Raw genomic sequence first — 14,060 nt, forward strand, 5'->3', positions numbered from 1 at the left:
GATTATCCTATCTAGATGGATTAGAATAGGTGCCCTTACGATCTGGTAATTTGGATCTTGACATAGTTAACATTAAAATAAAGATCACATTCAATATTTGTGGTTGTGTAGAAATGATATAAAAGAACAAGTCTAATATGATCTTAGGTAACCTGGATTGACATATTTATAAATTTGAAACCCATTGTATTCTGGTTGTTTTCATAGGGTAGTTTTGTGGGTTTCCTATTTTTCAGGACTCTATAGGTCATGAGCATGTGTATACTAGTAGAATTACATTTCATGCCACCAGTTTTGTTTCCTTTTTATAGACCAAATTTCATTTCTTGTCTTACTTTGGTAATATTTCATTCTTATCTCACTAATTGAGTTTACGTGATCCTTACTCATGATAATTCAACTTATGTAGTATCTGCTAATGATAAACCTTATGCTTTCACCAATAATATCTGTAATAATTTTAATAGTGTTTCTTTGATTTTGATATATTTGATTATTTTTTCTGTTCTCATAGTTTCTTTATAGTAATTAAGGTCTGCGGGTAAGGATGATACATTTTTTGTAGTAGTTGATTGAGTACATGATAATTCAACTTATGTAGTATCTGCTAATGATAAACCTTATGCTTTCACCAATAATATCTGTAATAATTTTAATAGTGTTTCTTTGATTTTGATATATTTAATTATTTTTTCTGTTCTCATAGTTTCTTTATAGTAATTAAGGTCTGCGGGTGAGAATGATACATTTTTTGTAGTAGTTGATTGAGTATTATGTGAGTTTTACATTTTGGAAGGTCTCAGAGTTGGTATAGTGAGCTTTGACCAATAATTGGTGGTAATGAGGTCGTATGAGAATGTCGTCAAATATGTTGGCTTCAAAATAGGGTTTTTGGGATAATAGGAACTTTGCTTTTTCTCTAAAGGTGGCATTCTAATGGATTTTTGGTAGTTTGTTGGAAATTCGAAAGTTAAAGGTATAAGGTTGATGTTAGTCAACATTTGCTTAGGATGACACATTTTCAGTGATTTTATAATTTCATTGAGTCTGATATGTTTTTTTATTCCAATAGCATAGTTTGTTTTAGATGTCACCAGTGTTACTGGTGTGGCTAAAGTATCTCCGTTGCTTTAGTGAGGATTTGGTTGCATTTGTGAAGGACGAAGGGTGTTGGTTATTGTTAGCTTACAGAGGGGATCACGTTTGAGAAGAGGAAATCATGTCCAGATCAGGGAAATATTTATCGCATTATTGATGGGTGATTTGTATTTGTGATGAATTATGGATCGGGTCACTACACTTGCACAGAATGAAATCGCTGGACAAACATAAATTTATATTTTCAATCAAAAACCCCAATTTTAAAGCATAGGAAATCAATTTTGGGAGATTTAAAAGGTGTTTTTCAAGGATTATTCTTTCGATAGTATTCTTATACTATTTTTATATATTTATTCATTTACGATTTCATAACTGATATGTGAGCAAATGCTAACACATTTGATGCTTTTAACTAAGAATAATCGCAAATTCTTAAGCAACATTTTTCGTTTTTGATTGTTTTCTATTTGATATTGCAGTAAAAGTCAAGATGCAAGAGAACCAGCTATACTGGAAGTAAAAGATTTGATTTCTGAGCAAGTAGAGAGGGAAGTATAGTTGACGACTTATCTGATAAGTCGTCACCCTTGTGATAAGCTATCAGACATGCCGTCAGGCTTAGACAAAAGAATGAGCTTCAGCTGGAATTCATGACGACATCTGTAATAGGCCGGCAGAAGTATGATAGGTCGTCCAGCTCGTCGTTAGGCTTAGGCAGGGAATAAGATTTGAAGTGAAGAAGCAACGGCAATTCTGATAAGTCATCACATGTATGTTAAGTTGTGACGTCTCATCGTCAACCTAAGGCAGAGATTGTCAGAAGTGAAGAGGAACTGACGACATTCTTGATAAGTCGTCAGACCCCTAATAAGCTGTCACACACATCATCGCCTGTCTGAGAAAATAAAGTGATCTATGATTTTGTTTCCATTATTAAGATGAAGTATTAAAAGCATATGTTAGGGTTTTCTAATCATAATGAAGGGGGGAACCGACATTTTGAGAATCACTTCTCTCTAGTTTTCTGACTTGAATCTAGTTTTCTGACTTGAACTTTGCAATTATTTTTGGAGAGATTATTACAATTGTTTTGGGACTTTCTACTGTTAATCAAATGTGAGAAACACTTGTTGCTATTCATCTTTTTGTAAGTTCAAATATCAAACTATGAATTCAACTTGTTGTCTTGATCATTTTATTATGAGTAGCTAAATTCCCTTAACCGAAGTTATGGGATCTATGGGTTTGGGTTTGTAACGTAACTAAGTGTTCAAGATTCTAACGGTGGTAGAAACCTCTTGTTAATTCCATTATTTTATACTCTGACTATTGGTTGCAAATAATAGGTCTGGCTTACTAGTTATTTGCTTGAGATAAGAAATCAACCCTAGTAAGAAGTGAATTATCAACATGGACTTCGTAGCATCAAACTTCCATTTAATAATTAATGTTGTAACAAGATTAATTAACTTGAGATAACATCTTGTTATGAAATATAAATTCCCTAATTCAAGAGAATTAGGCGTTTAAATGTCTAAATAGGTTGAGAAACATTTAGACATAACTTTGACAAGGATAGTCTGATGTTCCTACCTACCACAAGAATCTTGAACCGTTACTAGCGTTTGTCAAATCCCAACACCCATAGTGAACATAACTCTGGGTTTCCTTGTCATATTGATTTCAAACACTGAATTGAGAAGTAATTATTTGTTGCCTTTCCAAAAACCCCCATTCATATAAAACTGATAACTATCAGTTGATTAACCCGCAGATAACTCAAATTCACACCATATTCCCTGTGGATTCGACTGCAACCTAGTTGGGTTATATATTGACAACGATCGTTTACATTCTCGTAAGAGAGGTGTAGTTTGAGCTTTATCAAAAATGGCGCCATTGTCGGGGAATATGGTAGTAAATTGATGTTTTGTGCTCTAATTGATTGTTGGTCAAGTTTCCTAGTTTTACGTTTATTTGTTGTTTTTGTTTGCTATAGGAATTTTGTGGTGCATGCCAAGAACCAGAATTTCCGATGAATGATTATTAAAATTTAATCTGGAGCCGCAACTAATTGGCAAAATGGCAGACCAGCAGGAGGCTGAAAGGTTAGCAGCCTTAGCTAGAGCTCAGGTGAATATGCAGAATGACGATCAACAAGCATAGCATCCAAATCCTGAGGATGACGACTTGGGAGATGATGAGTTGCCAAACCCTTGTAACGCAAGGTATGCAGAGAAAATAATTGCACCAGTACAATGTAACGCTAATAGGAATTGTCTGTTCTGAGAAAGGAAAGATCACCAGCCGGTCAAATATGACCTCAAGGATGATGATGTTGGAATGGATGGGGCAGATGCAATGGGTGCAATTATTCCTTTACCGTTAGCACCTGGGGAAAAATTCAACATTATGAGTACTATGATTCAACTCCTTAATTATAAGGGGTTGTTTGGTGGCCTTCCTAGGATGATCTAAACTTGCATCTACTAAACTTTTTCATAATTTGTAAATCTTTTGATAACTCGAGAGTGGGTTAGAATGATATTTATTCGAGACTGCTTACGTTATCTCTGTCTGGGGAGGAAACGTTGTGGCTTAATGAGCTGACACTCAATTCTATAACCAACTGGAGGTAGTTGAAAAAAGCTTTCCACTTTCTAGAAGAGTACAGTTGAGGGATGAGATCAGCAACTTTAGACAGCTCCCAACTGAAGCCTTGCATGAAACTTGGGAGAGATTAAAAAAAAAAAGCTAACGCAGTGTCCGAACCATAACAAGATAGACATACACTTGATTGAGACTTTTTACATGGCTCTTAACACTGTGACAAAACTGATTGTAGATAATGTTGTTGGTGGTTGGTTCATTTATTGATCTTACATTTCCAGAGGCTTTAGAAATGCTTGAGAGAATGACCAAATATAGTTGGGCTTGGCATACCAGGGACTCTATGGTAGTAAGCCCGACTGTTTTTGTTGGTATGACTACAAAACAACGCAGAAGAGACGAGCAGCGTGATCAAGACATTGCTCACCTAAAAACACAGCTGGACTTGCTAACTAAGCATTTACTATCAGGTAAAATAGAGAAAGTAAAGGTTGTGGGATCGCAGACCAAAGTAGAGTCTGACTTAGAAGTAGAAGCGAACAATGTAAATAATTAGGGTGTTTCTGAGGAAATAGCCAAGGAAATCTAGGTTGGACTTATTATGACATAGCTGGATATAAGAACCGGGAGCAAGGTAATTAGAGGAATAATAATGATAGAAGCGGGTTATATGTCCCTCCTTGAAATCATGAAACTGCTAGAATAAGTTCTAAAAAAATGTCCCTGGAGGATATGATGTCTAAATTGTTAAAGGGAGTGAAGGCTACTGTGTTAGGGGTGACTACCATGAAGACCGATCTATCCTCTATGATTCAGTTGGCAAACTCACACTCCACTTCGATCAAACAGCTAGAACAGTAAATAAGCCAACTTTCTACAATACTAAACAAGAGGAAGAGTGGAACGTTACCTAGTGATACAGTTTAGAATTTGTGAAATAATGACTCATGTATGGTAATTACCACTAGGAATGGTAAAATATACCTGGCCCTTCTGTGGGAAAATTTTTTATTGAAGATATGACTGAAGGAAATGATTAACTCAAAGAAGAATGTCTAGTGGAGGTTGGGAAACTCGATGGTTCTAATGATTCTCCGGAACAAGGAAAAAAGAAGGAAAAGAATGCAGTGCTGAAAACTCTCCCAAGACCACCACCTCCCTTTCTTCAAGGATTGAAGAACAAGGTTGACAACATGAAATTTCGTAAATTTATCGCAATGTTAAAGTAGTTATCAATAAATGTTCCTTTGGTGGAGGAACTCGAGCAAATGACGGGGTATGCTAAATTCATGAAGGACCTTGTGATGAAGAATAAACCAGTGAGCTACAAACCAGAGGATAATCTCCATCATTGTAGTACTATTTATATGAGGTCCTTGGTAAATAAGAAGGCGAACCCTGGAGCATTCACTATTCCTTGTACAATTGGATCTGTGGAATTCGCTAAGGTCTTATGTGATCTAGGAGCGAGCATTAATCTGATACCGCTGGTTGTATTTAAAAGGATGGGTTTGGGAAATCCCATACTCACCATCATACAACTGGTGATGGTGGATAGGTCTGTAAAGCAGCCAGTAGGAATAATACATGATGTATTGGTAAATATGGCCAACTTTATACTTCTTGTTGATTTTGTAGTCCTAGACTGTGAGTTTAATTTTAAAGTACCCGTCATTTCTAGTAGACCATTCCTTGATACTGGGAGAGTAGTAGTAGACATAGAGCTAAATGATCTAAAGTTCAAGTCGAAGGACAAAGAAGCAAGACTCAAAATCCATTCATCCATGACACAACAAAAGAAGATGAGTGTCTTCTCAATCTTGGATGTGTTTTATGAAGATGGGAAAGAGGTAGCAGCATGGTGTCATGAAAAAGTCTTTGTAGTCAAGATAACCTAGTCGTGCCGCAACGTTGTATTAGGTGCTACATGGGAGGCAACCCATGATCCCCGTGCTTGATCTACTCTAGGTATACCATAACCCTTAGTTCAATTTTTCTTTGATTTTAAGTTAAAGGTGAAGGGTGAGTTGTTGTTCTAACATTTTCTAGTTGACTAGGAGAAATACAAATACCTGAGGTAGTTAACGTGGTATTTTTATTTTGTGAACACCTCTCAAATAGTCTGATTGCTTAACTGTGTGATTTGTATCTAATTTTGACCATTGTACATCTTGTAATGGTATTAGTTCTAGTAACTTGATAATCATTGCTAAACAATTGCATGAACTAGATAAGTAGTAACTTATGATACACTTGTGTGCCATATGCCTGTGAGATCTTACTTATTTTCCTTTGTAAGTTAAATCTATAACTTACCCGGTTAGTCATACCTAGTCGAAGGATAGGGGTTAGGAATGGATCCTAAGCCATTTTGATAGTAGCCACTTTTAGCCTTAATAACCTTTCCTGTATGCATAATATCCCTTGCTCCCTATTTTAAGCCTGATTAGCCTATTTCTTTTTTTTATGATACCTATCAATATCTCCTTTATATCATAATGAACCTGTTTTGGCCCTGGTCCTCCTTGAACACTGTGAACCTTGACTTAGGCAAATAGCCTATGTTGAGGGTAGCTATCATAAGGGTGCATGATGTAAAATGAGTATGAAGAAAGATAGAATAAAAGAAAAGAATAAAATGCTGGGTGCGTTGGAAAAGAGCAAGTAAAGAAAAGTTGTGAAAAAAAGAAGTGATTGTAGAAAAAACTGCACCCATACTGAATATGTGTGTTCAAGAAAAGTGAATAATAGAAAAAATTTGTGAGACCCCAGAAGCTAGTGTAGTGTCAAGGAGGCTTATTCACATTAAATATCATAGAGTATCATAGTAGCGCCTAGCCTACATTACAAGCCAAAAAGAAAACCTATAGTGATCCTAGTTAACCTATTTAAAAACCTTGGTAATGAAAATAAGGGCAAGCCTATAGTATTTGGTATACATTGATTGGAACTTCATTCTGAGAGTGAGGGTATTTTGATTGTCCCCATGGTTACATATGTGATGTCTGATATAAGTGCAGTGGGACTTCTTTATATTGAGGGCACACTGGTTACGTTGCTTGTTGCTAACTTATTTGGATAATGTAATCTTAGTACATGCATGGTTGTGGTTACTAAATTGATATCATATCTTGATTCCTGTGTGTTGTATTGTTGTTCTTCAATAATATGCACAGTTGTTGTTTCTAAATTATTTGACCTTGGAGATGGTGAAGATGTTTTGAGATAATATGGATGGTTGACTGCCGAATGTACTCTGTATCCTCTTGGTTGTGTTTTAGTTACTTGAGGACAAACAGTTGTGTTAGGTTAATGGTGTTGATGTGTAAGAAGATGATAACATTTTTGAGGCTTTTAACTAAGAATAATTGTAAAGTCTTAAGAAACTTTTATCGTTTTTGATTGTTTTATGTTTGATATTGCAGTAAAGTCAAGATGCAAGAGAACCAGCAATAATGGAAGTAAAAAAGTTGATTTTGACCAAGTAGAGAGGGAAGTATAGCTGACGACTTTCTGTTAAGTCATCAGCCTTCTAATAAGCTATCAGAGTTGCTGTGAGGCTTAGACAAGAGAGTAGGCTTCAGCTAGAATTTATGACGACATCTGTGATAGGCCGTCAGAAGTGTGATAAGTCGTCAGGCTCATTGTTAGGCTTAGGCATGGAATGGTATTTGAAGTGAAGAAGCAACGATAATTTTGATAAGTCGTCACATGTATGATAAGCCATCGAGTTTTATCGTTAACCTAAGATAGAGATTATCAAAAGTGAAGAGGAGGTGATGACATTCTTGATAAGTCGTCAGACTGCTAATAAGCTGTCACACATGTCGTTGGTTGTCCGAGAAAATACTGTGATCTATGATTTTGTTTCCATAATAAGGCTCAAGTATTTAAAGCATATGTTAGGGTTTTCTAATCATAATGAAGGGGGAACTGATGTTTTTAGAATCTCTTCTCTCTAGTTTTCGGACTTGAACTTTACAAATATTTATGTAAAGATTATTACAATTGTTTTGGGATTTTCTACTTTGAATCAAATTTAAGAAACACTTCTTGCTCTTCATCTTGCTGTAAGTTCATATATCAAACTATCAATTCAACTCTTTGTCTTGATTATTTTATTATGAGTAGGTAAATTCCCTTAACTCGAGTTGTGGGATCCATGGGTTTGGGTTTGTAACGTAACTAAGTGTTCAAGATTGTAACGGTGGTAGAAACTTTTTGTTAATTCCATTATTTTATACTCTGACTATTGGTTGCAAATAACAGGCCTTGCTTATTGATGATTTGCTTGAGATAATAAATCAACCCTAGTAAGAAGTGAATTCTCAACAGGGACTTGGAAGTGTCAAACTTCCATTTAATAATTAAATGTTATAACAAGATTAATTAACTTGAGATAACATCTTGTTATGAATTATAAATACCCTAAGTTCAAGTGAATTAGGTGGTTAAATATTTAAATAGGTTGAAAAACATTTAGACATAACTTGGATAAGGATAGTCTGTTGTTCCTACCTACCACAAGAAGCATAAACCGTTACTAGCGTCTGTCAAATCCCAACACCCATCGTGAACATAACTCTAGTGTTTCTTATTATATTGATTTCAAACACTGAATTGAGAAGTAATTATTTGTTACCTTTCAAAAAAGACTCATTCACAGGAAACTGATAACTATCAGTTGATTAACCCACAGATAACTCAAATTCACACCATATTTCCTATGGGATTCAACCCCAACCTATTTGGGTTATATATTGACAACTATCACTTACATTCTCGTAAGAGAGGTGTAGTTTGAGTGTTTTGAATATCCAAATCTTATTTTTTTCAATTGGAAAATTTAAAGATTTTATGATAAACATAATAAATCATATTTTGATAATTTGAAGGTCTATTTTAACTCCATTTTGGATGAACTTTCGTATATGAGCTTAAGTTATGGTAATGTGACTTTCAAACAAAAGATTTATTTTTACCCCATGGGCTTAGAGTTGACTTTTTGGCGTCCCTAAATTTAAGTATCGCAATATAGGTGACTATGACTTTATTTTCCTATGTTGAATCTGAATTTTATCAAATCAAGCTCGTTTAGAGGCTCTTCAAAATGGTAAACTTTTTATTTGACTTCTTGTATTTCCATTAAAGCAAGTTGAGATTTTCTTTGACTCTCTTTTTGAAGTGTTTATATGTAGTTTCTTGTATGAAAAGTAAATGGGAGATGGATACCTCGTATAGATAAGATGATGAGGATCTTTGTGGGTACTGGGTTTAGTGTTATAATGAATAGTTGTCTTGATTATATTATTTTTCCTTGATATAGGTTTCTAGTATAAAAAGTAGAATTGTGATTTTAGTGGACATGTTAGTTGATGATAATAATTGTACTTCCCTGAATAAGCATGATTTGGGTAAATTGGAAGAGATTGATAATATTTGGCTTGTAGCCGATGTTTTCGAGTTAAGTATGGTTGTTTGTACATGGGTTGAGATATTGTGTTCCTCTTACCATTATGAATCATATATATTCACTCATATTCATATCATGGCATAGTTAAAGAGTATTTTGGATAAAAATAATTTGAAAATAACTTACATACGCAATGTGAAAGTGTTTTTGATGAATTTTATCGTTTTTGACTTGAAATGACTTCCATGTCCAATGAAAAATTGTTCTAGATAAATCATTCATATTTTTATTTACATGTCTGGTGGAAAAATATTTTATCTTACCTATGGAGACTGGTAACTGATGGATTCATAATTTTCATGCCCAATAGGGAATTGTTCTATGTTTGTATATGTATTATGTCCGAAGCCTACACCCTAAACATTACATAGTGTATACAGCCACAAGTGCCCCCGAGCTAACCCATGGACTGAAACAATTTTAGTAGCACTCAAAATAACTGAATAAATGAGGTGGAAGCTATCCAAATTTAGATTTGAATAACTCTTTAATACTGTAAAGTATGGATGAAACATAAATACTAATAATGGAAATCGAAGTCTACAAGGAATTACTAAAAAAATAAAGTTGAAATATCTGGCTCGTTGTCTGATAATCTTTACTAACTGATGAGCTACAGGGATAGACCCCTAGCAGCTCTTAATATCTAAAACAAAAATATGATAAATAATAAATAAATTCCTTTCCCTCAGATGATGAAGACTCACTACTGAAATTAACTGAGGTGTCACTAAAGCACACTAATCGTGGGGTTAGTGTTGAGTGTCTAACCTTATATCATAAGATGATACAACCTAAATAAAAGTTATGCGATCAATACTTTGAATGTACTAAGCATGCGAGATATGCAACTAGAAAACAACTAAACATGTTGAAAACTGCAGATATAGTTTAGCAAAATGCAATACTGAATACAACTGAACTGTAGTATAATGACCCTATTATAGATACAAATGAATTGGTATGAAATATAAATTTGAAAAATCATAATTTAAGAATAAATACAACTTGAAGTTAGGGTCGTGTATAAATACTAAGTCTGAATTTATGGGAGCACTTGTTAATCGACATAAACCACATGAGCTAAACATGGTGTCCGATATATGCATCCTAGGGAGTAGGCCCAATATACCTTGCCTGGGTATAAAGGTTTGGCTGGAATGAATACTAATTGATGCCTAATTGGGAGGGATATGTAATCCAATGGTGATACTTTGTTATAGAAATTGGATGCGCTGAACCCCAATACAACTCGATGCTAAGTATAACTCCATATTGATTTATACTAATATCTTATAAAATTATTATGATGGAACTAAACCAAAACATTCTTATCTAAATGTATCTTAAAGGTTTGAGTAACTAAAATTATCCTGTAACTCTATAAACTGAAAACCCATTATATGGTTCATGCTAAAATTAACAAATACTGAGATTGTGTCTTTACAGCGTGCCAAGCTTTTTGAAAATAAGGCTAATTCAGGAAAAAATACTAAAATACCAAATTAAATATTTAATCATGAATCATTAAGTCTTGGAAGATACCCAAATCAAAAATACGTCATTGTTATATAGATATCATGAGAGAACTGAATACAAAGGGAAATCAAGAATTGAACAAAACCATAAATTGAGTTGTAGAAAAATTGAAAAGTTTAGAGTTTATTCGAGACTCAATGGGTGAAAGGATACCAATTGATGAAGTCCCACATACCTATAAGGTGATTTATTTCTAAGAACATGAACTTGAAGCCTTTTGGGGAAGAACCATAGTTTCTCCTATTTAAAAGAAAAGAGTCGCTATTGCATTTTTCTAAGCTTTTAGGAGAGAAAGTGGGTGAGAAAGAATTTAAGTATGTTTAGACCCTTCATAATAAGCCTTAAATGACATATTAAAGGGAGTTAGAAAGGTGGAAAACATGTAAATATCACCATTAATCATAATTGATTTTTTGTATTGAATCACCTGTTTGAAAATACAAACACAGAACACAAATTATTTATACTTGAAATATGTGAAATAATATTTTTAGAAGACACAACATCATACATAAAGAGATTTTGTTCCTTAATTACTTATGTTCCAATAAATTCATAATATTACTTTATCACATTCAGTTGTTTCAACTATCCTCCTCAAGGCACCAATTAGGTAAATTAGAAAATCATACATCTTTGGTAGTGACCGCAACTTCTCATTACTCTGAAGCACTTTGATAGTTTCGAGCACTAAGTCTTCCTAAGTAAAAATCAATATTCCATCAAAATATGCAAAATCCATTTTGAGCATAAGATACTCTTCATATAGTTGATTGATCCGATCAAACATAGGGTCCACTACATCAGTCATCATAACTAACACAATGAGTCATCAAATCTCATAGCAACTCATTGTTGGACTCGTTGTGACTGGGAAAAAATTCTAAGCTTGGGTGCAACTGAAATACCACAACTCGTGGTGACTGGTGATGAGTCATGGTATGTGCTCGTTAGTTTTGGATCATAAATTCCAAATCTCAGTTTTTCATTAAAATAGGTGGCTTAAAGAGTCATCCTTGGTGGCATTGACTTGTCATGACCTAATTTACAAGTCATAATGACACATACTTTATCCCTCCAGTAGGTAAACCAAATCATAGCCTAGAGTTACACGTTAATTTGGTGAAAAATAGCCTAAAATACAAAAATATATATAATGAGTTAAAGCAGAAGCAGTCATAATAATCTAATAGATAGATAAAAGGGGTTAACAACCATCCCAAACCTAGTAATATCGGTATAAAAACTACTATAAATGAACCATAAGTGTTGAATATTGAAATACACACTATCTAAAAAATGAAACAATAGACATGGATAAGTAAAAGTATAAAGGGTAACTATGACTCTAAGAGCTCACCCAGTCTCAAAAATCAATGTTGCATAAGCATTACATCAATGATGATAACTAGTACTCAGATCTACACCAATCAAATACATGTGCGTAGTATGAGCACAAAACCATGGGTACTCAATAGTAATCATCAACTGACTAAGATAAATAATGATATAAATATGATAAGATACGAGAAAATGTAAACTAAGTCATTATAATAGGGAAAACCTAGAAATAATATCCTGCACTTCTAATATGTAATAAATAAGAAATAGTAATGTAAAGATAGCACAACTATAACTACAACATTGGCCCTCATAAGCCAATAAGTGTGTAAAAGTAAATAACCCAACACAGTCCCCATAAGCTTGGAGGGTACAATCAAAAGGAAATAAATAACTGAAGATCTATCAATCTACTGCACATCAGCTATAACTATCAAACCATCCATACTAAATCATTTCACCCCAACTCTCAATATTGGACTCAAACCTGAACTCATATCATTATCATCATAACATCCTCAATAGTATCATCAAAACATCATTTATTAGATTTGAGACAAATCTCATAGTAGCTATATCATCATTTTCTAGACTTGAACCAAAACTCATATTATTTATATCATAATCAATTTTTGGACTTGAATCGAAACTCATATTGTCAATATAATCATCATTTACTGGACTTGAACCAAAAATCATATTCATAAATCATATCTATGAATCATACCAATAAGCCATATTAATAAGCTACCTTAATGTACTATATATCAAATAATCATATCAATAAACCATCCCTATTCTCATAAATACATACATCGGGTCGAGAATTATATCCATGGTTCATACTAATAACCACTTCCATAAACCATGATGATACTATTTATTAGGCCATGTTAATAACCATATCTATAATCCATGCTAAAACCATATCTATAAGACATATCAATATTCACATCTATAAGGCATATAAATAATCATATCTATAAGCCATATTAATAATCAGATCTATAAGCCATATCAATATTCATATCTATAAGTCATATCAATAATCATATCTATAAACCTTATCAATACTCATATGTATGAGTCATATCAATAATAATATTTGTAATCCATATCAGTATTCATAACTATAAGCCATATGCATAATCATATCTATAAGCCATATCAATATTCATATATTTAAGCCATATTAATAATCATCACCACCTTACAAATACCAACTAGCATACTCATTAAGTATTTAGTTTTCTCAAAATCCCCAAATAATAACTATTAGGAGTTCAACTTGCATAAATAAGTCTACAAATCTAACTAAGGGCTTGACCTAAAGTAGTCCGAAGGGGCCTACTTCTTATTTCAAAAATCTATTTTTATGCCAATTCTACCTTGAACTGGGCCAAGGTATCTAATTTATTTCTACATATAAAATAAGCCTTAGTTATCCTAAGATAGCAATTCTCTCAATAACCTGATCAACTAAGTCAATTATGCCTAAATTATGATTTTAAGAAAGCCTAAACAATCAAACTAACTCAAATATTTTTAATCATACATATAACTCTAAATCCTACCCCGTTTCTAGCATAATATCATAATCATACTATGAAATAGCTCAATATATGAAGAGGATAAACCTAGTCTACCTGGATGCCAAAGAAAACCCAAAGAATCTGCTAAATCACTAATTTCCATTTATGAGAAGCTTTCATAAGATTCTACGCTATCAAAATAACTATCTACTCGTCAAAATAAGAAATATGATACCTATATTACACTATTATCCTTTAGGTTCAGAATTACATAAAAAATCCATATAGGGCGCATTTACGAATCAAACTTTCAAAATCAACACAATGTCGCTCCATGATCAAGGAACATTTATCCTTAAAAAGAGTGAATTTTGAGCTCTAATGGTGCTATAGTCAAGTAACCAAGATTCTATGGATTTTAGCAAAAAATGGAGAAATTAACCATGAAAATAATGGAAGCTTAC

At 33.5% G+C, this 14,060-nt stretch overlaps 1 protein-coding gene and 1 long non-coding RNA gene across 2 annotated transcripts; both read left to right on the top strand.

The window, feature by feature from the left end:
* The first annotated feature begins 206 nt into the window (after nucleotides 1-206).
* LOC124897866 lies at nucleotides 207-2,294 on the top strand. The gene is made up of 2 exons (XR_007054811.1): nucleotides 207-339; nucleotides 1,581-2,294. It is a non-coding gene; the product is annotated as an uncharacterized LOC124897866 (long non-coding RNA).
* Nucleotides 2,295-4,979: 2,685 nt separating this feature from the next.
* Nucleotides 4,980-5,609, top strand: LOC124897944. The gene has a single exon (XM_047411566.1). The coding sequence runs from the start codon at nucleotides 4,980-4,982 to the stop codon at nucleotides 5,607-5,609; it is 630 nt and encodes a 209-aa protein (XP_047267522.1).
* Nucleotides 5,610-14,060: the final 8,451 nt, after the last annotated feature.

This window comes from Capsicum annuum, chromosome 4 (genome assembly GCF_002878395.1).
Source record: "Capsicum annuum cultivar UCD-10X-F1 chromosome 4, UCD10Xv1.1, whole genome shotgun sequence".
Lineage (NCBI taxonomy): Eukaryota > Viridiplantae > Streptophyta > Magnoliopsida > Solanales > Solanaceae > Capsicum > Capsicum annuum.